This window comes from Oryza brachyantha, chromosome 2 (genome assembly GCF_000231095.2).
Source record: "Oryza brachyantha chromosome 2, ObraRS2, whole genome shotgun sequence".
Classification (NCBI taxonomy): Eukaryota; Viridiplantae; Streptophyta; class Magnoliopsida; order Poales; family Poaceae; genus Oryza; species Oryza brachyantha.
The window spans coordinates 1,550,246-1,574,773 of record NC_023164.2 but is presented as its reverse complement, the minus strand read 5'-3'; the positions used below and the strand labels follow the sequence as shown (position 1 = coordinate 1,574,773).

The window sequence follows — 24,528 nt, the reverse complement described above, 5'->3', positions numbered from 1 at the left end:
TAAATATGTAGGACCCTGAGGCGTATGAGAAATTGGCTGTGGCCCAGTTATCATGGGCCGGAGAAAAAAAAATGTCATTTAGGCATGCTGAGACAGATTTTTCTTGCAAGCTGGAGCATCTTTGCGAGCCAAATTCTGACCAGCTTATTTGGTTTTTTCCAAACGGCACAAGTTTTCAAGAGTCGCTATTTTCCTTAGCCTTGTCTGGCTCCCATCGCAAAACGGTGTTCTAGCAACCTAAAAATAATTTGTGGATAAAACTTTTATAGACATTTTCAAAGCGATTTAAAATCAAATGATGTAAAATAAGCTATCACAAAAAAACTACAAAATTAACTCTAAAATTAAGTTTTACAATTTAAATTTTGCTAATAAGTGAAGTAGACAAGCTGCGGACATAACTGATACAGCTAGAGAAGAATTGCTAAAATTTGAGAACTAAGCTTGAAATTAGAAGGCGAATTTTGTGAGAGCAGGTCTAATTAAGACATGCTGTAGGAATGGATTTCATGATGACATGCTGTAGGAATGGATTTCATGATGTAACAAGAGAAAAGAAGAAAAATCTTAGTTGAAATTGGCACACTTCTGCCCTTCTTTGTCCTCATCCATGCATAATTGCAAGCTCACTTCTTCCACACAATCAAACAAAGTGTCACCATCAGCACACATGAGTGACACATTTTACATCTTTGGTACTTAATCAGATGAGTGACATTTTTGTTTACTACTCCATCACACCTAAACCATTTCAGTGTTTACTACTTGCATGATTGGCCAGGTGTGTATGATGACATGATATTGGTCACACTACTTTGCAGTTTGCAGCAAGCCAAGAACTCCATTTGGATGGGTAACTTATGAGAGGCAGACACCTGTTAGTTTCCTGGGATTAATTTAATTGGACAGATTGATGTAGACTTGGATATGCATGCATGAGGTTTTTCAAAAGGATTTAAGATATCCAACCAGTTGCAAATTTGGGTAGGCAAGCTCGGCTACTGTGGTCTCATCCTCCTTGGCGATCTCTGGACCACTCACTAATTATTATTTATTAACATATCCTATAGTTAGCTTTTCATGTGATGACTATTTATCCATTTGATCATGCCAAGATGTGATCGGGACAGGTGTTTATAAAAACAAGCACTCCATCTCCAATCTCCATCCTCAGCCCAAAATTGACGAGGCACTATTTAGAATACAGTTTCAAAATAGATCCTTATAGATAATTTTAAATTTTGATGCATGCTAGGTGCAATTTTATGACTAGAAGTAATAATCAGACATGTCTAGTATCTACTCAGTATTTGCTAAAATATTTATATTTTTGAAATGGAGGTAATAGAATATAGTCATTTCTAGCTATGTACCTAGGGATGCCAAGTTATATAGCCAGAAATATTTATGTTTCGGAACATATGGAGTAAAATATTATAGAAAGAAACAGGTGCAATATTACCAGTACTGTTTAGAATTATTTTTTCTTCCAAAAAGACTAGGGTATACTCAAACCAACTATAATCACATGTGGAGAAGAGAGAATGCAAAACGAAGAGCGGTGTCTCTCATGCATGAACTGACCCCGAGATATATACTCCCTCCAGTTCTACTCTTTTCCATTTTGAATAAGGGTGTGGTTAAAATTTTAAAACTTTAACTATTAATATCTTTTATGTAGTTTTAAATTACTAGGAAATTAAGGATATATGAGTCTTAAAGCATACTTTAATAATTTATTTATTTGTTGTATATATTTTTAATAGAAAGTCATGGTCAAAGATTGATTTAGAAGACTGTGTCAATGTGGAAAAAGACAAGGATTATCAAATTAGAGGGATCATATGTTAAATGTATAAGCGAGAGGAATAGATAGGAGAAAAATAGTGGAGCTAACCTGTCGATGATTTGGATCGGCAATAAAACTATGGGGTGGCTATCGAGCTAGGAACTCAATTGTTAGGATGAAGAAGAAGACGATTTAACCAGGTTCAGGCTCTCGGTATACGAGATAATATTTACTTCTGCTTGGCGATTGTATTTGATTGTGTCCAAATCAACTAGAGGATAGCTAATCTACCATACATGTTAGTCCCAAATATATTTTCATCTTTTTTACTTATACTTATAAAACAAAATTTAAATTTTTAATCTTAAATTTAAAGTTGATTTTAAGGTTTTTTTATTATGGTTTATTTTTCAGTGTTTGTTTTTCGTTTGCAAATATATACACAAATTATTTTCATTTACTGATATATCGTTTAGCTTTTTTTTAGAAAAAAACAAAAGATGGCCTCCACGATCATACCCAGTTTTTAAATTCCGGTATCCACGGTCTTTCTTTATGAGAAACAATTGTGAGAACAGAACAAGAGCAGTTTTGTTGTCTAGTGGATCTACGTGGACCAATCAGCCTCTTGGGCCAAGGGGTGGGGTCCACCGCAACACAAAAAAAAACTATTTGTGCAGTATAGGTTGATTTTTTCCCTCATGGAATTTATATTTTTTTTCTAACTCCTTTTGGAGCCTTTTATTTTTAAGATTCAAAACCAATCAATTTCATACAAAACAGCTCGATTCCATGGAGTTTTGCAACCCTCCATTATTTTAGTTAGTGATTTGTGGTCAAGCAGAGAAAATGCACATGATTAAGCTAAATCATAATTTAACTCAAGCACAAGTGCTAGGCCATTTCAATAATCATTTCTAATCTAAGTACATGGCTTGAAATCTTAATTAACTTGACGGCATCATACAGTTTAATTGTTTGTTCAACCCATCACGCAAGCGACGGCTTCGATTGCTTTGGACATTAAGGTATTCTGCATCAGGTCAGAAAGTATTAGTTCTTTCCTATTCGTCACAGCTTAGCTGTGATTAACAATAATCAATTCTGCTACTACTTCATAAGAGCACTTAGCTTACAAGAAAAATATGCGTGTGATTGATTATTAAAACAAATGTGAACATAAATTGATTGGTTTGTAAAAGCATCAAGTTGACTGAGATCAATACAGTTTTTATTATCTTTTTAAAAAACCAAGTTGTCAAAACTTGCTTGAGCATGCATGCTAACTTGCAGGTGATACCTCGGGAGAAATGGAACACAAGATGGCTTGCTTATTTCTTCAGAATTTGGCATTCTTTTCCCTGCAGATTGCAGGTATTGGCAATTAACATACTGAAATTTGTCCAAAAACATAGTAGCACAAAAGCAACAGAAAGCAACAGCTTGTTGTGTACTTCAGAGTAAGAACAGTCAAAACAACCAACCATCATATAGGCATACAGCCACAGGACAGTAGTAGGGTACCAATCATTTGGAGACAGGAGTAACTTAAGAGAGAGAAGAGGAAGAAGAGAGAGAGAGAGAGAGAGTTTGGATAGGAGAAGAGAGGATTCAGAGGAGCTGTGGGAGGACTGACAGGGTCTTGGTTCTGAATCTCCTGCACTCATCATCTTCTTGGTTATAAGGTGGAGTTGGATCTCCCATCTTGCTTGCATTCATTCCATGGATTCTAGCCTTCCTGGATTCCTTCTTTCTTGGATTTGCTGTGGACTGTCCTGTTCTTATGGTTCACAAGTTGAGTTTTTGAGTTTCTTTGTGTCTTTGATTTGGAGAGAGCTGCAGCTGCTTATCTCTTCTGCTCTCTTTCAGATTCTAGTTCTTCCCATTTATGATTTCTTTAGTGTTATCGGTTGGAACTATCATGGTTTTTTTGGTGAACTGCGTAACTCTTTCTAGGTAAAGAGAATTTCATGGCCTTGAATTGATGTGGTTTTACCTCAAACAGTCCAAAATTTTCATGGTCGGCTTGTATTTGTTTATATTTTTCTCAACTTTGATTTGAGTTTTGGCTTGTGAATAGACAAGACTGCTCTTGTGAATTAAAAGCTGGTTTCTGTTGGCTTATTGCATCTAAAAAAGGATATTGTTGAAGGGTCCAAATCATGGCCATCTTTCTTTTATCCATAATTTACTATTTTCAGCACATGAGTTTAAGTTAACCTGAGCTATCTATTCTTTTGGCTCCAAGTTGTATTTCTTGTGTCAGAAATGCCCAATTGACAAGATTGGGCTTCTGTACCAATATTTCTGAATTTCAGTCTGTTTTATGACAGAAAAAAAAAAGAAAACATTTTGGACTACATGCTCTGATAAGGCTTGAAATTTTCAGTGCTCTTGACTGAACATTTGCTGTCAGTGCAGGTTTGGAGCAAGCATTCCATCTCAGTTCTCATGTACTGAACGGTGTAAATGATCATGAGCACACAGAGTGTCATTGCTGTAAAGCAATTCAGCGGCCCTGACAAAATGGCACACACATGCACTGTTCCACAGCTATCTGTTCATAATCTGTCCAATGTTAACTCTGATCTCTGTGGTTCAACAAACAGCACCTCATTACCATGTGCTATCCAATCCTCAAATATTAAGACTGAGTTGATCAGTTCATCTTGTCTGCCAAAGATTCTCCCATTTAATCCTCAGTCATCTAGTCCTGACTCGTATCCTGAAAGTTCTCTTTCTCACATGTCGCAAGCCGACTTTTCGGACCCAGATTTTTCTAGTTCTTCTACATTTTGTACAAGACTCTACACCTCATCATCAAAGAACTCTAATTCATGCCGAAAAACCGGTGCCTTGCCTTTTCTGCCCCATCCTCCTAAATGTGAGCAGCAGCAGAATTCAGCTGGGCAATCATCCAGCTCTTTGTTGCTTCTTGGTTCTGATCTCAGCAATAGTGGTCATGGTGATGATGAACATACAGATGATCTGAAGGACTTCCTTAACCTCTCTTCAGATCTTAGCTTCCATGGGGAAAGCAGTGCCATGGCTTACAATGAGCAGATGGAGTTTCAGTTCTTGTCTGAACAACTCGGAATCGCGATCACAAACAATGAAGAAAGTCCTCGGCTAGATGTGAGTTATATATCCCATAACCTAATGAATATTCAGTACTTGATTTTTTTTTGTTATTTCACTTATGAGTCTTATCATGACTAGATTGACATTTTAATCACCAAACTTCAATCTGTTCTTGCTTAGGACATCTACGACAGACCATCGCAAGTTCTGTCTCTTCCAGCATCATCTTGCTCTGATCAGGAGGACATGCAGGATACAGGATCTCCTGCTAAACTTCAGTTGAGTTCATCTCGGTCTCCATCTGGAACAGGATCATGTAACAAACCAAGGCTGCGGTGGACACAGGAGCTCCACGAGCGTTTCGTAGAGGCGGTGAACAAGCTTGAAGGGCCAGAAAGTAGGGTGATCACTCTAGTCTAGTCTGGTTCATTCATAGGAATTTGATCTTGAGGAAATGAAAGCATCCTTGTAATGTTCTATTTGATACATCTTGTAGAGGCAACTCCCAAGGGTGTTCTGAAGCTTATGAAGGTAGAGGGCTTGACCATCTATCATATAAAGAGCCACTTACAGGTACTTCAGTGAAATTTCTTTTGATGCATAGTCAATTCTTTATCCTGTAAAATCATCATTTTTTATGGTTATACATGTCACAATGCAGAAGTATCGGCTCGCAAAGTATCTTCCAGAGACAAAAGAAGGTAAGGAAATTAACACAATGAAGAAATTTGAATATCTTAAGAATAGGAAATTAGCTTTGTGGGTAATTGTTAACTGTTAATTCTGATGGAAGTTATTGGTCATCCCCAATCCAGACAAGAAGCAAGAGGAAAAGAAAACAAAATCAGCTAATGGAAATGATCATGTAAAAAAGAAGTGAGCATCTCCCTCCCTTTCAGACAGACTAAGATTGAACACCCTGCATAAATTGTAAAACTTCATATTTCTTTCTATTTCCTAGGAATGCCCAAATGGCAGAAGCTCTTCGGATGCAAATGGAGGTTCAGAAACAACTCCATGAACAACTAGAGGTAAGCATTAGACATGTGATGGCACTATTTTGTAAGCTAATTAAGGTGACACTGTATGTTCAAATGTTTGCTGATTATGGTTCGACGAGAATTAGAAGTTACACAAATATTCTTTTTGGAGAAATTTAAACAGCATCTCTCATTACCGCGCCTAGCCACATACTATATTTAGATAAACTTGTTGACAGTGTTGACATTGTTCTTGGCCATCAGGTACAAAGGCAATTACAGTTGCGCATAGAGGAACATGCAAGATATTTGCAGAAGATATTAGAAGACCAACAGAAAGCAAGAGAATCCCTATCCTCAAGAACTATTACAACAGAAGGAGAATCTCCTGAATTTGCACTGATGGAGAAAAACAAGAACAAAGCAGAAACCTCTTCAGAATTTTTATCTAAGTACAAAATTCCAGATACTGATCCAGAATGTCATTCACAAATTAATAACAAAAAGACAAAGCCTCAGGCTGATCTTGAAATGGTACTTGATGAATAATCATGGCCTTGTAAAATCTAGTGCTTGAAATTGTATGTTTGCTTTCTTCTGATGTACCTCCATGAGTTAGTGTAGAAATTGATCTTAGCGACTTTATGGTATACATTTTTTATGACTGGTTACATATATATGACTAACTTTCAGATAAAAATGGAACCAATGAAGACATGGTTGCCATTAGTTTCCTGTATACTTTCTTTCACTCTGTAAATCCGATTACCATAATAACAGTACTTCATGCCAAATTTAAGAATGTTTTATTGCTTGTGCTAATCTCTGCCAGTAACATAGCAAGGGAACTGCTGCCTACACAACTGATGTTAAGCCTCTGCTCAGTTTCTGCTTATCTACAACACCATATGTGCTTGAAAAACCTCTAAATGTGAGGATTGAAGCACTGAAAATTCAGTAAAAATAAGCGCAATTAGTTCCTTTTCTGACTACAAATGAGGTAACACAGTAGAGATCTTGTAACATCTCGATGTTGTTCCAGATTATTCCTAGTTTTGAGGAGGCTTATCACCTGCTGGACAAAATTCCCATTGTGAATGCATTATACAAAATGACCATATTATTGAACTTGCTCATTTCTCTATTGATAAGAGTTTCATGTTGCACATAAACAAAACAAATGTCAGAATTGAGTAACTTACCCTTGGTGTGTGGATCAGCATGTACGTAAAAACTGGCAGATACTATCAGATAGCAAAGAAATAGCATGAACCCTTTTACACAGTTTGAAGTCCCATCCTGAAAGTGCATAATTCAAAAGAATGTTTTGAAATCATGTGAAATCAAACACATCATGTCTTAAAAGAATGCTCTGTTTGTGCAGTGATTTTAGTACCTGCAACAAAAATGCGACAACCAGTACAGTTGTCAAGAGGCTTGCAGTCTCAAAGAGATGGAAGTTTAAGTCCATTTGCTTGCCCATCATCCATCCCAGCACTACACAAAATGGTATCTACAAATTGAGATCCAGAGGTGTATGTCAGCAAAACAAGACTATTTCATGATCAGCTACTGATAGCTAGTAAGCATAGTACAAATGTACAATCTCATAAGCTAAGATGACTCGAAGAAGGGCAGCATACAGTACAAGAAGCAACCCACCCCAAACATGGATATCTGTATTGACGATCCAATTGCTATTCCCAGAGAAATGTCCTGTGCCAAAAAAGAGAAACTCAAGAATCTTACATATTTGGTGTAAATAAAAAGTTATAAAATTTTTGCCAATTGCAGGCTTCTGCTAACCAATCTGTCTTTCATTGCAAAAATGACAGCATTAACATGTCCTGCAGAATTCCCCACAATTGGGAGCAAAACAACACTGATGAATGCAACTGGTATATCCCACGCTTTGGAAGCCCCCTGTAAAACTTGCGAGGTTAATGGCCCAGCCAAAATGAAAACTTGCAAGGTTAATCCACACAAATCACAATTTTCCATTATACGGGTATATATTCTTGTCATAAACTGCAAATAAACAACACACCAAAGCAAAAAAAAAAAAACAAGGATGGAGAAAGTTTTACATCTATTGCATCGACCAAGTAGTAAGAGAGCATTGATATCCAAGCGGTGAAAATTGCAAGCCAGGCAATGGCTTGCCATTTGGAGATCACACGAACTGCGTCATCATTGTCGTCCCCATCATTCTGAATTTCTCTCTTGTTTAAAGGCATATACAAATACTTCAGAATCTTTCAAAGAAATGAACAGACAGTAGTCCAAGAAATCTATCACAAATGCAATATCTATAATAGTATGGTAGTCCATCATACCATCAGACTTACCACAATAGCTTCATTGCGATGTCGGTTGTTCGACAACTGGAAGTGAAGGTAGGAGGCATAAGCAACGAGCATAATGCAGCTGCTGAACCTTGACAGTGCTAGTTCCGACTTGCCAAATTGAACCTCTGAATGAGTGTAATGCAGAGCAGCAGGAATGAGCAACCCCATCACTGCCATCAAAAGCAATCCAGAGTTCACTACTGCATCTGCCTGCCGACAACTGAGAATAAGCAGTGTTTCTTCTTCACCATGAAATCCTGTAAATAATGAAGGATGGTCACCTTGCTAAAGGTCTGCATGATTTTGCCACAAGAGAGCCCCCCACTGAAGAATGCAGAGCCAAGAACAAGAAGCAAGTTTGACAGGATTGATCCTAGCAGACATTGCTGCACAACTCTTAGCTTTCCACTCCTTAATGCATGGATTGATATGATCAACTTTGTTGCATTGCCAAACGCAGCATTCAGTAGTCCCCCGGCTTCACATGAAATTGGCCAAGTCAACAACAGTGCAACTGACACATGGTCATGTAAATGCAACCCAGATAAGAATATCTCAGAAGAAAAGAAACTGAGCTAATACCTGTTGGACCAGTGAAGAGTGCCAGCTGCCTGCAATGAGAAGAAAAGTGTCAAATATTCATTGAAAGATCAATTAAAATCAGAACAAGAAGAGGGGGATGTGCAACAATTACTCGGTAGCGAAACCCAATCTCTCAGCCAAAGGAATAATACCCAACATGCTCAGAAGAAATACCCAGCCCTTAAAAAGGAGACAAATCAGTAGCACCAAGACAAGAGCACAATTCTGCAAAAGTAATTGAAATGGATGAAAATTTGGTGTGCCTACATGTCTTTGGGTCACATAATTGAATAGGATTGCCAAAAAGCCACATGGTATGAACACATTGAGCTTGGACTTGAGAAACACAATCTTCATCATGCTGCCTAATATCTCCCAATTCACATAGCTTGCATATATTTGGAAAGCACCAGTTCTGGGGGACAGTCCTTCTGGTGTAACAAGAGCCTCCTCCTCGGACTCACCGGGTCTACTAGCCAATGAAGGGGGCTGTTCTATAGGAAAATCAGTATAAACCAATCCAGTGAATGAGTATGGAGAAACCAAAAGAAAAGTTGTCAAGAAAAGATGCATAATATTGCCAATGGAGAATTCATGCTGAATGCACTACTAGAAATGACTATGATTGCTCACTTGATTGGTAGACTCTGGACCCATTCCATTGATCTTGTCCATCTGTGAAATTAGCATCACTCAGTTTTTTAGATAATGGAAGTTTTATTGAAATCAGTCAATTATCAAGATGATAGAACCAAACTAAGATCACCCGCGACCTCTGCATAACTAGATGCACACAGCCAAAACACGCACACACAATGTCACTAAAAATTACAGGAGCAAAGATATCAATGATTATCAATTCGTAGACTAAACCGCCACCCATGGTCCTAGGTAAAAACATTCTCATGCCACCTGGTCCAGTCTCTGAGATGCCACTGCAATGTGTGTAGAGGGATGCAAGTTTCTGCAAAACTATTGATGCAATTACACATCTAATGACTGCTAACTGAATGTTCAAGGCCCTAAGAACTGTACTATATGAGTCAACGGCTGTTTGATAGCCCAAACCAAAAAAAAAAACTGCTGTTTGATAAGGACAATAATATTATTTGCTGGATTAACAAGAAAAATAATCTTTTTTGGCTGGGCTGAAGAAAAATAATCTTTCTTTGTTATAGTTACATGCAAGCCGTTTGTTGGATTAAAAAGAAAAAATTACTACAGTAAGACATGGCTGCCACTGTCGTAATAAATCTTCCGAGGATGCATGCACAATGATTTAATCCCAATTCTGGTCGATACATTGTGACTTTGCAAGAATTCATGTACAATATGCCAACTGTTAAATTATTTCTGAAGCATACAATGTTCCAACTTGCAAGCAAACCCCAGAACGATTCTTGATTTGATTGCAGTGAAAATTACACAACAATTATGAAGCTGAAACGAACCTGATGGGAATTCTGACGGCCAGGGAAGAGCCTCCTGGAATCGGAGCTGTCCGTCGTCATCGGATCGAAAACCAATTCTCACAAAGGGGAAGAAGGCAAAATTCAGAACTAGAAATCACACCCTTCCTTTCTTGAAATGCAACAACCTAGATCTAATCACAATTAGATTCAGAATTCTGAAAGGAGACTGGTTCACGAGGACGAGAGGTTACATGCATGATCAGGTTTGAGATGGATATGACATTTCGTCTCTGCAAAATATTATTTTCGCCTGTTTCATGTTTCTTCTGGGCTGTGCAGGTTGGGAAGCAGAGAGAGAGAAGAGAGAGTAAGTCCTCAACGGTCTCAGCGAATTTGTCGCTGACAGATTGCCAAACAGGCAAAGCTAAATTTGACCACATTGTTGTATCAACTGTAGAAGCTTGACGCAGAGATATACGACAGAGAACCTTTTTTTGGGTGATGCAGAGATTGCACACAAGGTTAAATTTGCAACAAATTTGCATGGTTCATCCGGTAGATATAAAGCAGAAAAAGAATATATTGCAACAAAATTATCCATATGTCTTTTTAGATAATAGAAAAAGGGGCACTGCAACGCATATGCACTGATTAGCTTGACTACCTACCACCTAAATTTCCGAACACCTAAGATTCAAATAAAATTTTCTTAATTATTTAGATGCTATGTGTGTGTTGTAAATTACTTTTATTATATGTGCAAATTACTTGTATCGTATACTACCTTTATATTTTTTTATATGACGCCGTTGACTTTTAGGTCCACGTTTGACATTTCGTCTTATTCAAAAAATTATGTAATTATTAATTATCTTGTTATAATATGATTTATTATTATAGGAACTTTAAGTATGTTTTATAATTTCGCATATTTAGATATAAATTTTGAATAAAACGAACAAACGTAGATTCAAAAGTCAACGATGTCGTATAAAAAAATATGGAAGGAGTATTAAATTACTTCTAGATATTTATAATGATGTAAATAGTTTACTTTATTGGTTAGTTCTTTGATTAAATTTGATTTTTAGATAGACATATTTTTCTACCCCCACAATAGATTTGGTTTTAATGCCATAACAACTTACTTTCATTTTGTTTTAAGTTACTTTTATAATTTGTATAAATTACTTTTAGGTTTAATTGAAGTTACTTTTATAAATGTCTAAGTAATTTAATAAATTTAAAAGTAATTTAAATATGTATGTTGTAAATTACTTTTATCATCTACTATGTAAATTACTTTTATCTTTGATTAAATTACAGTTTTTCCCCTATTTCTACCTTTTAGTTCATTTTCTAGATTCTCGATATCAAGGTGAGAATCTGAATTATTTGGGAAAGCTAGAGGTTAGAAAAAAAAATTGCAGCTGCTAAAAGCTCCCCAAAACATGCCCTAACTGTTGTTTGGGAAGCTTTGATATTTATGACTGACAATATAAAACAGGGATCCTGATTTCTCGCACAAAGAACTTTGCATCACTGTCTCAACCTGGGGGAAGGGGTCATAGTCATACAGAATATAACAGTTGAAACAAAATTCGTAGCATGCATTGTGCTTCAGAACAAGCGATCATTGGTTATCAGGCAGACAGACGAACCAACAATCATCCATATCCTGATATCCATGTTCTATGAGCCAAGAAACAGCTGAGTTGTGGTTCAACAAGATGCAGCCGGAATTACATGTTATGTTTTTTATCTCCTTGCTGATGGCTTTCCTTTCCCAACATTCGATCCACTGCTCTCGTTGCCTTTCTTGATGAAACCAGTCAGGACCTTCTTTGCCTTTGACCATTGCTGTTCTGACTCCGTATTTCTCATGAACGGGCACACTTCACCAATAGTAATCTTTGGAACCACCCGCTCTTTTTCCAGCTTATTGTTCTCCTTACACTCCCCGGTGTCATGGCCACCTGACACAACAGTAGTTTCACTAGATGGCAGCATTGTCATGGAACTCTGCATCTTCTGCCCAGGCAAGAGCTGAGTTGAAACTTCTGAGGGTTTCGAAGATTTTCTACTTGGTTTCACTATCCTCTTGGTTTCAGCAACTGAAGCAGGGGGCGGTGATGGATTGGTGTTTGGCAATATTTGTGATAAACTGAAAGATGTGCTCCCCATGCCACCTACAAGATCCCTCCAGGCAGACTTCTGAGTCCACAATGAACCTCTTTTAGGTTCACCAGCAAGTGCATTTTGTTCACTTCCATTACTGGTGGAAGAATCAACTAGTGCTTCAATACTTTGAACACTAGCAGAACTTTTATCTCTATCAAGCTTGGATGATAAATCATTTTGAATGGCTCCTGACAAACCAGAAGATTTTTTTTCATTTTGAATGGCTCCTGACATAGCAGGGAAAGACTGTTTCTTATTTCTAGATTCAGAGAAATCAGATGATTTATGTCTCTTCTTCTGTGGAGAAGATTCTTCAAATTGTTGATGTTTTTTGAAATGTGAGTCCTGGAAACGCAGAAAATGTTAATGAACATAACTGCATAACAGGGTAGTAAATGACATAATAATGTTCAAAAATTACTTGCAATGTGCATACCATATCCGCTGCATGATTTTCCCTATTTGATTGTGCTACTGAGCTTTTGGTCTTACGAGTTACTATGTTAAGCACAAGATCGTCGGATTCTTCCTCAGAAGGATCTTCTGCTTCTTCCATTTGCAGGTCATCCAAATCAATCCCAGAAATTTCTTCTGTTTCCTCCATTTGCAAGTCATTCCTGGCGTCAGAGGGTTTTGTGGTATTAAAATCAGCATCATGATTCTGAGTTTCCAATGAATCAAAATGGTCATTCTCCTTCTCAAAGAGCTTGCTCATCACAGAATTCATAATGCTGCGCTCCTTCTCAGATGCAGCAGCATTAAGAACAGAAGCATATTCCCCATTAGCTGCCTCAGGAGGTCCACAGTGCTCCTCACAGTCACAAAAATGAATTGGGTAAGAAGGGACTTCAATATGCCGGAAACTGTATTTGTGCTTTCCAGTGCCTTTAAAAGGCAAAGCTTTCACCTGTCGAATGGAACCTTGATTAGGGGGATGCATGTTTATGAATTAATCAACATATTATAAACATTTAAGCAGGAGGTGCAAATTGTTGATACATTAATCCTCATAGTTTTTACAGGCATAGTTTCAACGAGTTGTTTGTCCAATTAAGTTTCTGACTTTCTGCAAGGAGTTAATCTACACCCAGTTTCTGATTCAGTTTATAGTTCTAATTCAACAATTGAACTTAAAAATTGCATGTGCTTTAATTAGCTCAGTTCTGAAAAAAAGAAACACAACTATAGCGTCAGCTCATCCCTTTTACAGGGATGCAGTTTACACTAATGTAAAATATTTAAGACCTTTGGTACTCAAATGTAGTAGGGAGAAAAACTAGAGTTCATAAATATCATGTTATTATGCAATGGCATACAGTTACATGTTCAATCACACCTATTCTGGCCTAATGATGCAATATCATGCAAGTGGCTATAGAACAAAGGGAGGCCATAAGTTCTGAGCATATGACAAGTCTCACACAGGGAGGCCAACAAATTTATGCATCAGCACAAGTAGCTGCTCACCTTCCTCAGTTTTGGGAAGTAGATGTTAATCTTCGTACTATCCAAAACAGCCTTATTCGGCTCCAGCTTCTCCTTCTTGCTCTCCACATCACCACTTGCTGGAATTTCCTGCGCGGCTGCTGCCGCTTCCGCTTCCTGCTCCCATTCACGCTTGAGGCGAGTGAGGTAGTGCTCTTTAGCCCTCTCCAGCCTAAGCTTGCCCCCTTTCCACTTACACCCATTGTACTGCACACAAGCATCAGTGTCAATTAGTCTTAGCCTCTTAGGGTTAAAAAAAAAAGCTAGAACAATTCAGCAAAAGCGGCATTAATCAGAATAAATCCTACTGCCCTGGTCTATTATTATTCGGAAAATTCATCTAAATACATCCATAATTTTTCGTAGTTTGATCTCCCACTAGTGCAGTAAGGTTACTGACATGAACAGGCAGAACTAGAAGCTAAAAATCAACTGGTGATAGCTGCTAGTTCAGCCGTAGAAAGACGAGAAGAGAGAGGGAGAGGGAGGGGGATTGCGTACAGTGGAGAAGAGCTTGGCGAGAGCCTTGTCGGAGGGGCAGTGGAAGTCGACGTAGGCGAAGCCGCGGCCGTTGGTGCGCACGAACTCGACGCCGGCGACGCGGCCGACGGTGGCGAACATGGCCTCCAGGTCGGCGGCCGCCACGCCCTCCGAAATACCGCCCACGAAGATCCGCACCACGGCGCCACCACCAGCTCCCCCCTCCGCCCCCGCCGCCGCCGCCGCCATGGGAGCAGGCTCGCTCTCGCGGTGGTTCGCGAAGGCGAGGAGAGCGGAGAGGTCTGGCCCTGCTGTAAGATTCGTGCGGCGCCAGGACGAACGGCCAAGGGTACATGGGCTTCATTTGGGGCCCCACAATATATGGGCTTCATTTGGGCCCAATTACTAGTGGGCTTGAGGCCTTTCAACCAAACCCCTCCTTCCTCCCGCTCTTCCCCCATGGCGGCATCAATGCCCTGAAGGCCTGAACCCTAGGCTAGCCGTGGAAATGGCGCCGCCGCCGGCTACTTCTCCGGCGATCCTACTGCTGGCAACTTGCATCCACTTCCCTGCTTCATTAATTACTGTATGCCGGTCCGTTTTTCATGACGTAATATACATGCGCATTGCAACATGCTCGTATAGAGAAAAGAAACAATTTTTCTTTTCAAGAAAGCACTTTGATTTGTTTTTCTCGTTGACACGAAAGAGATGGTTTTTACGTGACATGGGGGTAAAAATGATGGAAGACTCTGCTTTTAAGCAATAGAGATACGATGTAACAGGAGCAAGGATATACTCAAGGGTAGACACAGATTTGAACAATTTGACAGTGAAATGACCAATTAATTCGATTTTGAAATTTTAACTTGAATTTCGCACTAGGTAGGGAGCTAGCTAGCTACATGAAAAACAGTTAACTTGATGCAGTCAGAGAGCTAATTAATGTAACAGTAGCTATCAAATTAATTCAGATCTGTCCACACTGTACAATATGGACCCGTGTTCTGCATCAATCACTCCAAACTTCAGCGAGCTGGTCTGAGTGCCATGGCTTCTTCAGTTCATCCGGCCCCACTTTACCTGCTCCAAGCTAATCGCAGTTTGCTTTATGAATTAAGATCATCCATTCTTTTTTTCTGGAGATAAACTTGGTTGCATCTTGGATGGATTCACCCGTATTGTAACTGACATAATCTTGGTGCAGTAGCACAATCTATCCAGTGTCATTGGCCATCTTCTCCATCCTTGATCAGGTTGCAGATGTCAGAGCATTCCAGCAAGCTAGGCAATGCACAGGATGCATGAAGAAGATGATGAAAAGTGTGTTAATCGTGTGTGTTTGATGAAACAATTTGAATGTGAGTTGAGACAGGAGGAGAGTTGCAGGTACCAGTACTGGCGGCTGCGGAAATCTTCCTTGAACACCACCAGCGGTCTGCATCGATCCATCCATGGACAGAGCAGAACAGAAGCAGTTAATTATTCATCTCGTTAACTTTGAATTATTGGTTAACGAAGATCAACAAGGGAATTAACGCGACCAGCTAATCAGTTCTCCCTCCAATTCCATCTCCAATTCCATCTATAGGTTGTTTTAGCCATGACTATGTTTGTTTCAAGTTACAAGATATTTTTTACCACTATATAAAATTATACAGATACTAATGAATATGGACATATAAATAATTATATATATATATATATTCTTAGCAGTCTAATAATAACTTATGATAAAAAAACACATCAAAATCAACTTTAAACGTGATATTGAAAATTAAAATTTTGATTTATTAGTATAAACATAAATAAAAAGATAAGAGTGATAGATTGGTTGATAAATGAACCTAGCGAAAACTAAAATGTCTTCTACCTTGAAACGAAGTGAGGGTGTTTTATATATGTGTTTAGATTTTTCAGAATAGCATGAATATGAGTAGGACCATGTCATAGTATGATCCAGAGATAATAGGTTGATGAAATAACCTTCGGATGTTGAAGGGGCCGTCGACGCCGGGGGAGCCGGCGCCGCCGAGGATGCAGGTGCTGACGCACTTGGACGTGCACCGCGCCGCGCTCGCCGACCTCGGGTGCTTTATCTTCTCCGCCTGCTTGTCCTCCCCCGACAGCGTCGGCGGCACGTTGCACAGCGTGCTCGCCCCGCCGCCGCCTGCTGCACCCTCCTCCTGCGCCGGCGCCGCCACCGCCGACGCCGCGAGCACGGCGCTCAGCGCCACCACCGCCGGCGCCTGCAGCAGCCTGACCATCATCGCGCCGGACGACCTCGCCGCCGCCGCCTTGTGCTGGCCCTGGCTCGGCGGGCTGCCGCTCCCGGCCGGCGCCCCAAGCTTCGGCGGCATCGGTGCTCTATGTTTAGCTGCCGAGCTCGAAGCCGGCGGCCATGAGGAGAGGGCAGGCGGAGTCGAAGCCACCTGGATCCAGTGGGCCCCACCGCCAAGGCTATTCTGTGGAGGGAGACGCCACAAGCTTGCTCCGCCTACGTGGCCTCTCCTCAGCCCAGCTGTCCTCTCTCCAGTTTCATTTGCTCTGCTACTCCAACAACGGTGATACTATCATATTAAAATTAAAGTAGTTTGAAAATAGATTTTGTTTATGTTTTTTATGGTTTGCCGTAGTAACCGTGCATATCGTCTGGAGTCTGAACGAAGGCCGCGTTCGCCCCCTCTCTCGTTTTCCTACCGAACGGCTAAACGTGGTATTTTTTATAAAAAATTTTTACAGCAAAGTTATTTTAAAAAATTATATTAATCTATTTTATATTTTTAATAATTAAAAATTAATTAATCATAAACTAATCTATTGCTAGTTTTCCGTGTTGGATAAGTTAACTTACCGACCCCTCACCAAACGCGGCCGAAGTAATGGATAACCCCGTCTTCTATAGAGAGGTTTATGTATCCTATTACATGGCCAAAAAAATGCTGATACTTTATTTTTCAAAACCAGGTATTATGCCCATCTAAGAATATATTAGATATAAAAATTAAAAAGATATGTTTTCTAGCTTAATTTTTATAATTAAATTTAGGGATTAACTTTTGACACTTGTTTGAGCCGCTCTAGCCTAACCTTCGGGCTGAATTGGGCCAATACCTCTGGTTCTTTGGGAAGAAAACAGTCCAGTGCAGCAGTTTTTGGGGGCCTTTGCAGCAAGACTGCTGTCACATTGGTTGGCCTTGACTGATAAACTATACGAAAATTAACATGGAATAAGCAATAATTTTATGGTGGTATTTCTATATCCTACTTTTAGCAGTTTAAAAACAAAGGCTGAAAAGAGAAAAAATATCTAACATAAATTAACAGTAAGTTTGATCATTCAAGTTTTGATTGCAGCTTGTAAGCCAATATGCAAACGACAAGAGGTATTTTTCTTTCTGGAACTTAAACGATAATAAGAGTTTGATACTATATCTGCTGCAATGCAGAGGTAGATTTGTATTACGGTATTACCTCCGTTTCATGTTTTAATAATCCTGTATAAATCGTGAAGACAAGGAAAGGAGAGGAGAATCCCTATCGTTTAGTAAAATTTTTGACCGAGATGTGAAACTGTGATAGCTTATGTTGGGCCTTTTTTTCTGGCAAGAAATATTACTCTGACCGCTGCTTCAAGGAACTGTACCTGCAGAGTGCATTCAGTACAGAACTTCCTTTTTGCAAATACAGATTCCAGTTTAGCTTCGATAATTTTCGGACAAGAACATCACATCGAATCTTTGAACCCCTAAATATAGTATTCTAAATAGAGTATTAAACATAGGTGAAATGAAAACTAATTGCACGGTTACGTGAGAAATTGTGAGACGGATCTTTTGAGCCTAATTAGTTCATGAGTAGTCATAAGTGCTACAATAATCCATATACGCTAATGACGGATTAATTATGCTCAAAAGATTCGCCTCACGGTTTCTAGGTGAGCCGTGAAATTTATTTTCTCATTGCTGTCCAAAAACCCCTTCCGATATCCGATCAAACATCTAATGTAACACCAAAATTATTCATTTCTCTACCTAAACACCCCTAAACCAATTGGTATCGTGGTTAAGATTCACAGTTGTCACTCGCTTGGCTGTAAAGAAACTGATGAACTTGGTACTGGCCTCACACCGACACCGAAGCTTTGCGACTCAGACAGTACTGTCACTCATGTCAGTGCACACCTGCATCCCTCCATCATCTGCACTAATGCAGTACGGCAGTGCACAACTGCACACAATGTCATATATTGTCACATGCATGCAGGCAGGTCGCCGATCGAACAACCATTGGCACGAAATACTCAAAGTCATTTCGTCTTGGCAGTCAAGCATCCTTGCACCCAATCTTTTCGCTTTTGCTCATACTTATAATTTAAAATTTAGAATTAGTTTTGGAGTTTTCTATCCTAGTTTATTTCTTAATCTTGACTTTTAGATCGCAAAGAGTCATATATAATAAAGTTTTATTTATAAAATATTTTTAGTCCGTAAACATATCGTTTGACCTGAATCTCAAAGCACCAACTACTCTATCTCGTTTCTTCTTGGCAGTCAAGCATCCTTTGGACTATTCGACTCTCAAGTAAAAGCAGCTACTAGCAGCAGTATTCAGATCACGGTAATTGGTGATACTGGCGATGGCGAAGCGAACACAATGGTTTCGGCTTCTGAAGAAAGCTGATGGCGTAGTAGTAGTAGTTGCCTGTGTTGTATCGCTTATACTTTCAGCTTACTTCTCCTGTAGATTCAGCAAATCCATGTTGATGGATGGCACGCAAACATACAGATAATCTCCTGAACAATGTGAGTCTGACACCCCCGTCTTCTTTCTCCTGCATATGCTTATGAACCAAAATTTAAATTTTTAATTTTAAATTTAAAGTTGATTTTGTTGTTTTTTATTAAAGTTTATTTTCTAGCCTTGGCTTTTAAATCGTCAAGAATACATATATAAAAGTTTTATTTACAGTTTATTTTTCAGTTGTAAATATGTTGTTTGAATTTTTCCATAAAAACCAAACAATCATCTCCTGAAAATACCCCAAAATCAACTTTAAATTTAAGATTGAAAATTTAAATTTTGACATATAAGTATAAACATAAGCGAAAAGATGAGGTGATCGTGTAGAAAAATTACAGTATGAAATTGGTTGCATATGGAACCTTGGTTCAGAACATACTCGATCCCTCAAATTTGCAGAACATACATGGCCGCTCTAGAACGAAAAGGTGTAAAAACATAGGAATAAAAAAGTATACACATTAAATTTCTGCAAAGAATCGAAAACATGATAAAGTTTCAAAACTATCGTTTGATTGTCACATGAGAAAAACACATGAATTTGGAGACATATGAAGAAAAAATATGAGACATAACATCCTACTCATTTTCAATTCATAGGATTTTCAATAAAAAAATCTTTTGTTTCAAATGGTTTTATAGGATTGAAATTCTCCAAACCTCCTACTACACATGTCTCAAAATGCTACTATCTTACTCGTTCAGATGGGGTTGCAAGTTGCAACATATGGGGTATATGGCACTATATGAAAGGTCACATGTTGTACATACAAACTATCATATCTCTACTTCTTTAGCAAAATAATTGTAGCAAAATATGCTAGCTGGATTATCTGAAACTATAGTACATTCCATGTGACCAAACTTCATACAATGTGCCAAACAACTTTATTAATCAACTCAATATTTTCTTTGAAGAACATAAGTCTCACCCCTGTTAGATTATGACTAGTACTCCATCACTATCACACACTGACAAGGATATACAGCCTATGCATCTCCAACGACAATGAATCACCCCCATGTGTTCGTCTCTTCCCCGTACCGAGCTAACAAAACTAAATTATCCTTAATAATGCACAGGGTTGATATGCTAAGTTGGGCTGGTTCAGTGCTCGCCAAAACTTTGCTACTACCTCTGTTTCATAATATAAGATGTCTGATTTTTTTAGTTACAATGTTTGACCATTCGTTATATTCAAAAATTTAGTATAAATATAAAAAATGATAAGTTGTGCTCAAAGTTCAAGTCACAAGCAAAATAAATGATATTTTCATAATTTTTTAAATAAGACAAATGATCAAACTTTACAACTAAAAAATCAAATATCTTATATTAGAAAACGGAGGAAGTACTATTCACTGCCACGAAACCTCTCATCTATTATGACGCGTAACCTATATGGGTATATGTCTTGTCACATATAAGTGATGTTAGAAATCCAAAATATGAAATATTCGTATTCTTCCTATTTTTATAACATATTTGTGCATGATAAAGGTCTTATATGGCCGGAGATAGATTAAGCCTAAAGCATAGATTCAAATCAAACTTTTCTTTAACAACCAATTGAGTTTTTCGGTTTTTTAATTATTATTTGTTGGATTGACACTTTATTTTTTCTCTAGTTTTTTTTTGTGTGGGGTAGAGTCGAAAATGAGCCAAACCAAGTTTGACTTGACTCAGCTTGTGAAGTCTTGCAAAAACCTAGCCCTGGCTTAGCTTGGTTAGGAAACAAGCTAAAACATGAGCTTTGCTTTGCTTAGCTCGTCTCCCTGACTCGTGATCATCAGATCATTCCTACAAAAAAGAATGAATCTTCATATATAACTCGTAAGCAGCAAACTGCAAAACATAAATAAAGCATCAAAACACAAAAATAGAGCAGGCTTTTCATCTCCAATTCTCACAACTGACGTGATAATCACAAGTTATCAAAATAACACCTTCACTTGACAATAAGATAATTTACATGACTGCGTAACGACTTTGGCTCATGAACCAAAAGGGCGGTTTAGAGATAGCCCTGAGCCCCTGACTTGCCTCGTTTTGAAAATGAGCCAAGAATGAGGTTTGAGCTTGGCCTATCTTTCGAGCCGAGCCGAGCCGAGCATGAACCGAGAGTTTATGGGCTTGAGCTTTTTATCCACTCACTAGGTGACGCCATGAGGAGGAGCAATGCTTTTTTTATAGAAATAAAAGAAGAATTATGTTCTAGCTCTGAAGTTATAAGTGTATAGTAGGAGTATATGTATTTACACTAAAATTGGGTCTAAATTGTCATCTTTCCCACTCAAAACATCAATTTTCAGTCCAGTAAAAGCACATGTCAAGTATTTTTGTTTGAATGAGTTTATCCATGTAAATCTTGACCTATATACGAATACCTGCATCTTAACTGACTCTGTACGCCCATAGTAATTTTTATGTCTCTGCCATTAATCTAGGGCATTATCATTTTGCTTCTACTATGCTTATAAATCAAAATTTAAATTTTTAACCTAAAATTTAGAGTTTATTTTAGAGTTTTTTTTCATCGTAGTTAATTTTTCAGTTTTTGCTTTTAGATCATTCAGAACACGTATATAAAAAAATATTTATAAATTATTTTTTATTTTTAAATATATTATTTGGCTTTTTTACCACGTAAGCGAAAAGATAAACCCCCTAGATGCACACAGATAAATCTGCTTGACAATTTTATTACCTATCATTAGATCAGGCAGGACGACGGTGCCATTATCATCGATTAGCATGAATGCATGCTTGAGAAGGAAAGAATAGAATATAGGAAGAGGCCAGCTCAGCCCAGCTATTGCTAGCCAAGGCAAGCAAGCAGCGACGTACGATAGAAATCAGGTACAGAACGTGACACATCTTACCACTATTAATCTAAACATAAATATGAGCAGTCTCATCTTTTCGGTTTGTTTATGTTATAAGCCCAAAATTAAATTTTTATCTTTAAATTTAAAATTAATTTTGTGTTTTTATTATATTTAATTATTTTAGCATTTGATTTTAGACTGCTAAGAACATGTATGCCCAGTGACGGATCTAGCCAACGAGATTAGGGGGTCTGAATACTTTAGATAAAGTTTCAGCACCTTTTCTATTAATCTTTGCCATAAAATTTTAGGTAGGGTCTTCGTGAGGGCTCCAATGGGCTTAACTTGGGGGGCCCTCATATTGGATCCGTCTGTGTGTATGTCGAATTTATATTCATAAAATATTTTTCGTTTATAAATATATCGGCTCGTATTTTCTCTCGATTACCCAAAAGATGAACACGGTGGTATTTATTAATGTTTTGCATATATTAGGAAGTACACTAGCTTTCAGAGGATACGGTTCCTCTGACTTAAGTCGGAGGGACGTGGGCCACTGGCATGTGGGTCCCACCGTCCACGGGTCCACATGTCAGCCCCTCTGACTTTAAGTCAGAGGATCCGGTTCTGCTTTGAGAGGGTGTCTGCCAACTGTTGGTGTGGAGCATTCGCATATGGGAATGGGAGAGGCATGTTCACCACCTCTGCCCTGTCGTCTTCATTTGTCAATTAATTCATGTAACATGTTCGTCGATCTCCTCTCAACTATACGTGCTCTGCTCTGCTCTACCCCGATTTTGCTTGCCTACTGCGCTGGAATCGAATCGAGTCGAATCGAATTGGAATCAGCCCGTGTACGTGCACTCGAGCATGGTGTATGCATGCGCACCCAACAGCTAGCCTGGACGTGCCAACTGCATACCAACTTACGTACTCCCTTCACCTTGATAATTCGTGTCATTTTATATCCCAACACGTGTTTAAAACCTATGCTGAACTATCTTCTATTATATTATCTAAAAAGTATTTTTTTATTAAAGTAACTTTTTAAAAGTGTGTTCGACATAAATATTTCTATTAAGGTTTTAAAGGTTTATAACTGTGGATTTACAAGAGGTTTTAAAAGTTTACTTTTCAATGGTAAATATAATGTTTTATTCTTTGTCTTATTTATTTTTTACGGTTAATATTTTTAAGGTTATTAGATAATAAAATATGAATAGAATTTTACGTGTGATTGGTTTTTTAAATATTTTTATAAATTTTTTAAATAAGACAGACGATCAGACACATGAATAAAAAATAGACTTTGGAACGGGAGCCTTGGATCATTCCATGGTCCCATCCAATCCATTCAATCCCCATACTGATAACTGATCCCATAGCTACAATGTACTACAACTGTTATCAATGCAGATTGATCAAAACGCTTCTCATATCTTCTTCATCCAATGAAGATTATTGATCACTCCTGCATGCACATGGCCATGCCTCCATCAAGGCATCAACAACAACGAGGTGCATGCATGAGGTGACGTATAGATCGATCAAATTAGGTGGTGTTTGGTAAACAAGTCCCCGTCACATCGGATATTTAAATATTAATTTGAAGTATTAAATATAGACTAATTACAAAATCTATTGTGTAACCTAGGACTAATTCGTGATACGAGTCTATTAAGTCTAATTAATCCATGATTAACCTATGTGATGCTACAGTAAACATTTGCTAATTATGGATTAATTAGGCTTAAAAAATTTATCTCACGGATTAGCTCTCATTTATGAAATTAGTTTTTTTATTAGTCTACGTTTAATACTTCAAATTAGTATCCAAACACCTAATGTGATAGGGACTAAAAAATTTTAGCCCCATCTAAACACCCCTAATCTCGTTTCTCCCTGGTAACGGTGTTTCCCTGACTACTAAATGCGCCGGAATTGCAGATGGATGTATATACATGGAAAAATGACGTACAGTACTCCACTAGAGCAGTGTGCAGCACTAAAGTTCAGCTTTCACCGCCTCTATTCTACAGTTTAATCGGTGTGTATTTCATTGATATGTGATCATAGTGTGGTGTTGTTTTCTTATGAAATTTTTTAGATTATCTAATTTTGTGATAGCTACTTAATGATATAAGCAACTAAATTAACTTCTACATAATTAAAATTGCTTTAGAAAAATCACATAAAAGACTTTTATAAAAATTATCTGTGTGAAACATACAGTCTAGAAGTTCGATAAACGTGCGAACGAAAATCCAGACAACAACGACGAGAAAAGAACGGGGCGCTCCCAGCATCATGTTTGTACGGGTAATCGGAGTTTAATTTAATACTAGCAGCAGCAGTAGAGTATGCATGGTCATCACATGCATGGACCTAATAACTCTGAATAAAAGAGACCAAATTAAATGGTTCATTCGTTCTTCAGTTGAATTTGGAGACAGCATCATGTGAACTACTCCTGAGCTTTGCAGTTTGCTACCTGTACGTACGTAGATGAGCCTCTTTCTCTGTACAGTAGGTGAGTGCATTCATCTCTCCATGTTACA

At 38.2% G+C, this 24,528-nt stretch overlaps 4 protein-coding genes across 6 annotated transcripts; 1 reads left to right on the top strand and 3 right to left on the bottom strand.

Annotated features, from left to right (window-relative positions):
• The first annotated feature begins 3,106 nt into the window (after positions 1-3,106).
• On the top strand, positions 3,107-6,655 carry LOC102706441 (protein PHOSPHATE STARVATION RESPONSE 3-like). Its single transcript, XM_006646805.3, has 8 exons — positions 3,107-3,474; positions 4,211-4,924; positions 5,051-5,267; positions 5,367-5,443; positions 5,532-5,571; positions 5,686-5,746; positions 5,832-5,901; positions 6,115-6,655. The coding sequence occupies exons 2-8, from the start codon at positions 4,259-4,261 to the stop codon at positions 6,397-6,399; spliced, it is 1,416 nt and encodes a 471-aa protein (XP_006646868.1). The 5' UTR covers positions 3,107-3,474; positions 4,211-4,258; the 3' UTR covers positions 6,400-6,655.
• LOC102706161 (putative vacuolar cation/proton exchanger 4) lies at positions 6,581-10,513 on the bottom strand. Of its 3 annotated transcripts, XM_015833953.1 has the most exons (14): positions 10,444-10,513; positions 10,232-10,308; positions 9,414-9,455; positions 9,048-9,269; positions 8,893-8,960; positions 8,781-8,809; positions 8,480-8,676; positions 8,199-8,408; positions 7,938-8,072; positions 7,657-7,773; positions 7,513-7,566; positions 7,247-7,363; positions 7,053-7,149; positions 6,581-6,925 (listed from the first exon to the last, which is right to left on the bottom strand). In XM_015833953.1, the coding sequence occupies exons 2-14, from the start codon at positions 10,289-10,291 to the stop codon at positions 6,900-6,902; spliced, it is 1,374 nt and encodes a 457-aa protein (XP_015689439.1). In that variant the 5' UTR covers positions 10,292-10,308; positions 10,444-10,513; the 3' UTR covers positions 6,581-6,899. The 3 variants fall into 3 exon arrangements, with proteins under 3 accessions (XP_015689439.1, XP_015689438.1, XP_015689440.1); XM_015833952.1 differs by having other exon boundaries at positions 10,232-10,506; XM_015833954.2 differs by having other exon boundaries at positions 6,581-6,922; positions 10,232-10,506.
• Positions 10,514-11,598: 1,085 nt separating this feature from the next.
• On the bottom strand, positions 11,599-14,604 carry LOC102701420 (protein REPRESSOR OF SILENCING 3). Its single transcript, XM_006648233.3, has 4 exons — positions 14,360-14,604; positions 13,841-14,065; positions 12,810-13,280; positions 11,599-12,718 (listed from the first exon to the last, which is right to left on the bottom strand). The coding sequence occupies exons 1-4, from the start codon at positions 14,585-14,587 to the stop codon at positions 11,951-11,953; spliced, it is 1,692 nt and encodes a 563-aa protein (XP_006648296.3). The 5' UTR covers positions 14,588-14,604; the 3' UTR covers positions 11,599-11,950.
• Positions 14,605-15,038: 434 nt separating this feature from the next.
• On the bottom strand, positions 15,039-16,862 carry LOC102701144. Its single transcript, XM_006648232.3, has 3 exons — positions 16,325-16,862; positions 15,732-15,776; positions 15,039-15,622 (listed from the first exon to the last, which is right to left on the bottom strand). The coding sequence occupies exons 1-3, from the start codon at positions 16,696-16,698 to the stop codon at positions 15,565-15,567; spliced, it is 477 nt and encodes a 158-aa protein (XP_006648295.2). The 5' UTR covers positions 16,699-16,862; the 3' UTR covers positions 15,039-15,564.
• Positions 16,863-24,528: the final 7,666 nt, after the last annotated feature.

Coding starts and splice junctions, on each gene's coding strand:
- LOC102701144 (XM_006648232.3), bottom strand. CDS start 16,698: ATGCCGCCGAAGCTTGGGGCGCCGGCCGGGAGCGGCAGCCCGCCGAGC. Junction 15,777..16,324: donor GGCCCCTTCAACATCCGAAG/GTTATTTCATCA, acceptor GGATCGATGCAG/ACCGCTGGTGGTGTTCAAGG. Junction 15,623..15,731: donor TTCCGCAGCCGCCAGTACTG/GTACCTGCAACT, acceptor TGCATTGCCTAG/CTTGCTGGAATGCTCTGACA.
- LOC102701420 (XM_006648233.3), bottom strand. CDS start 14,587: ATGGCGGCGGCGGCGGCGGGGGCGGAGGGGGGAGCTGGTGGTGGCGCC. Junction 14,066..14,359: donor TCGCCAAGCTCTTCTCCACT/GTACGCAATCCC, acceptor GCTTGTGTGCAG/TACAATGGGTGTAAGTGGAA. Junction 12,719..12,809: donor AAAATCATGCAGCGGATATG/GTATGCACATTG, acceptor CTGCGTTTCCAG/GACTCACATTTCAAAAAACA.
- LOC102706161 (XM_015833953.1), bottom strand. CDS start 10,291: ATGACGACGGACAGCTCCGATTCCAGGAGGCTCTTCCCTGGCCGTCAG. Junction 8,810..8,892: donor AGATTGGGTTTCGCTACCGA/GTAATTGTTGCA, acceptor TTCTCATTGCAG/GCAGCTGGCACTCTTCACTG. Junction 7,364..7,512: donor TACAGATATCCATGTTTGGG/GTGGGTTGCTTC, acceptor CTCAATTTGTAG/ATACCATTTTGTGTAGTGCT.
- LOC102706441 (XM_006646805.3), top strand. CDS start 4,259: ATGATCATGAGCACACAGAGTGTCATTGCTGTAAAGCAATTCAGCGGC. Junction 4,925..5,050: donor AAGAAAGTCCTCGGCTAGAT/GTGAGTTATATA, acceptor GTTCTTGCTTAG/GACATCTACGACAGACCATC. Junction 5,747..5,831: donor AATGATCATGTAAAAAAGAA/GTGAGCATCTCC, acceptor TCTATTTCCTAG/GAATGCCCAAATGGCAGAAG.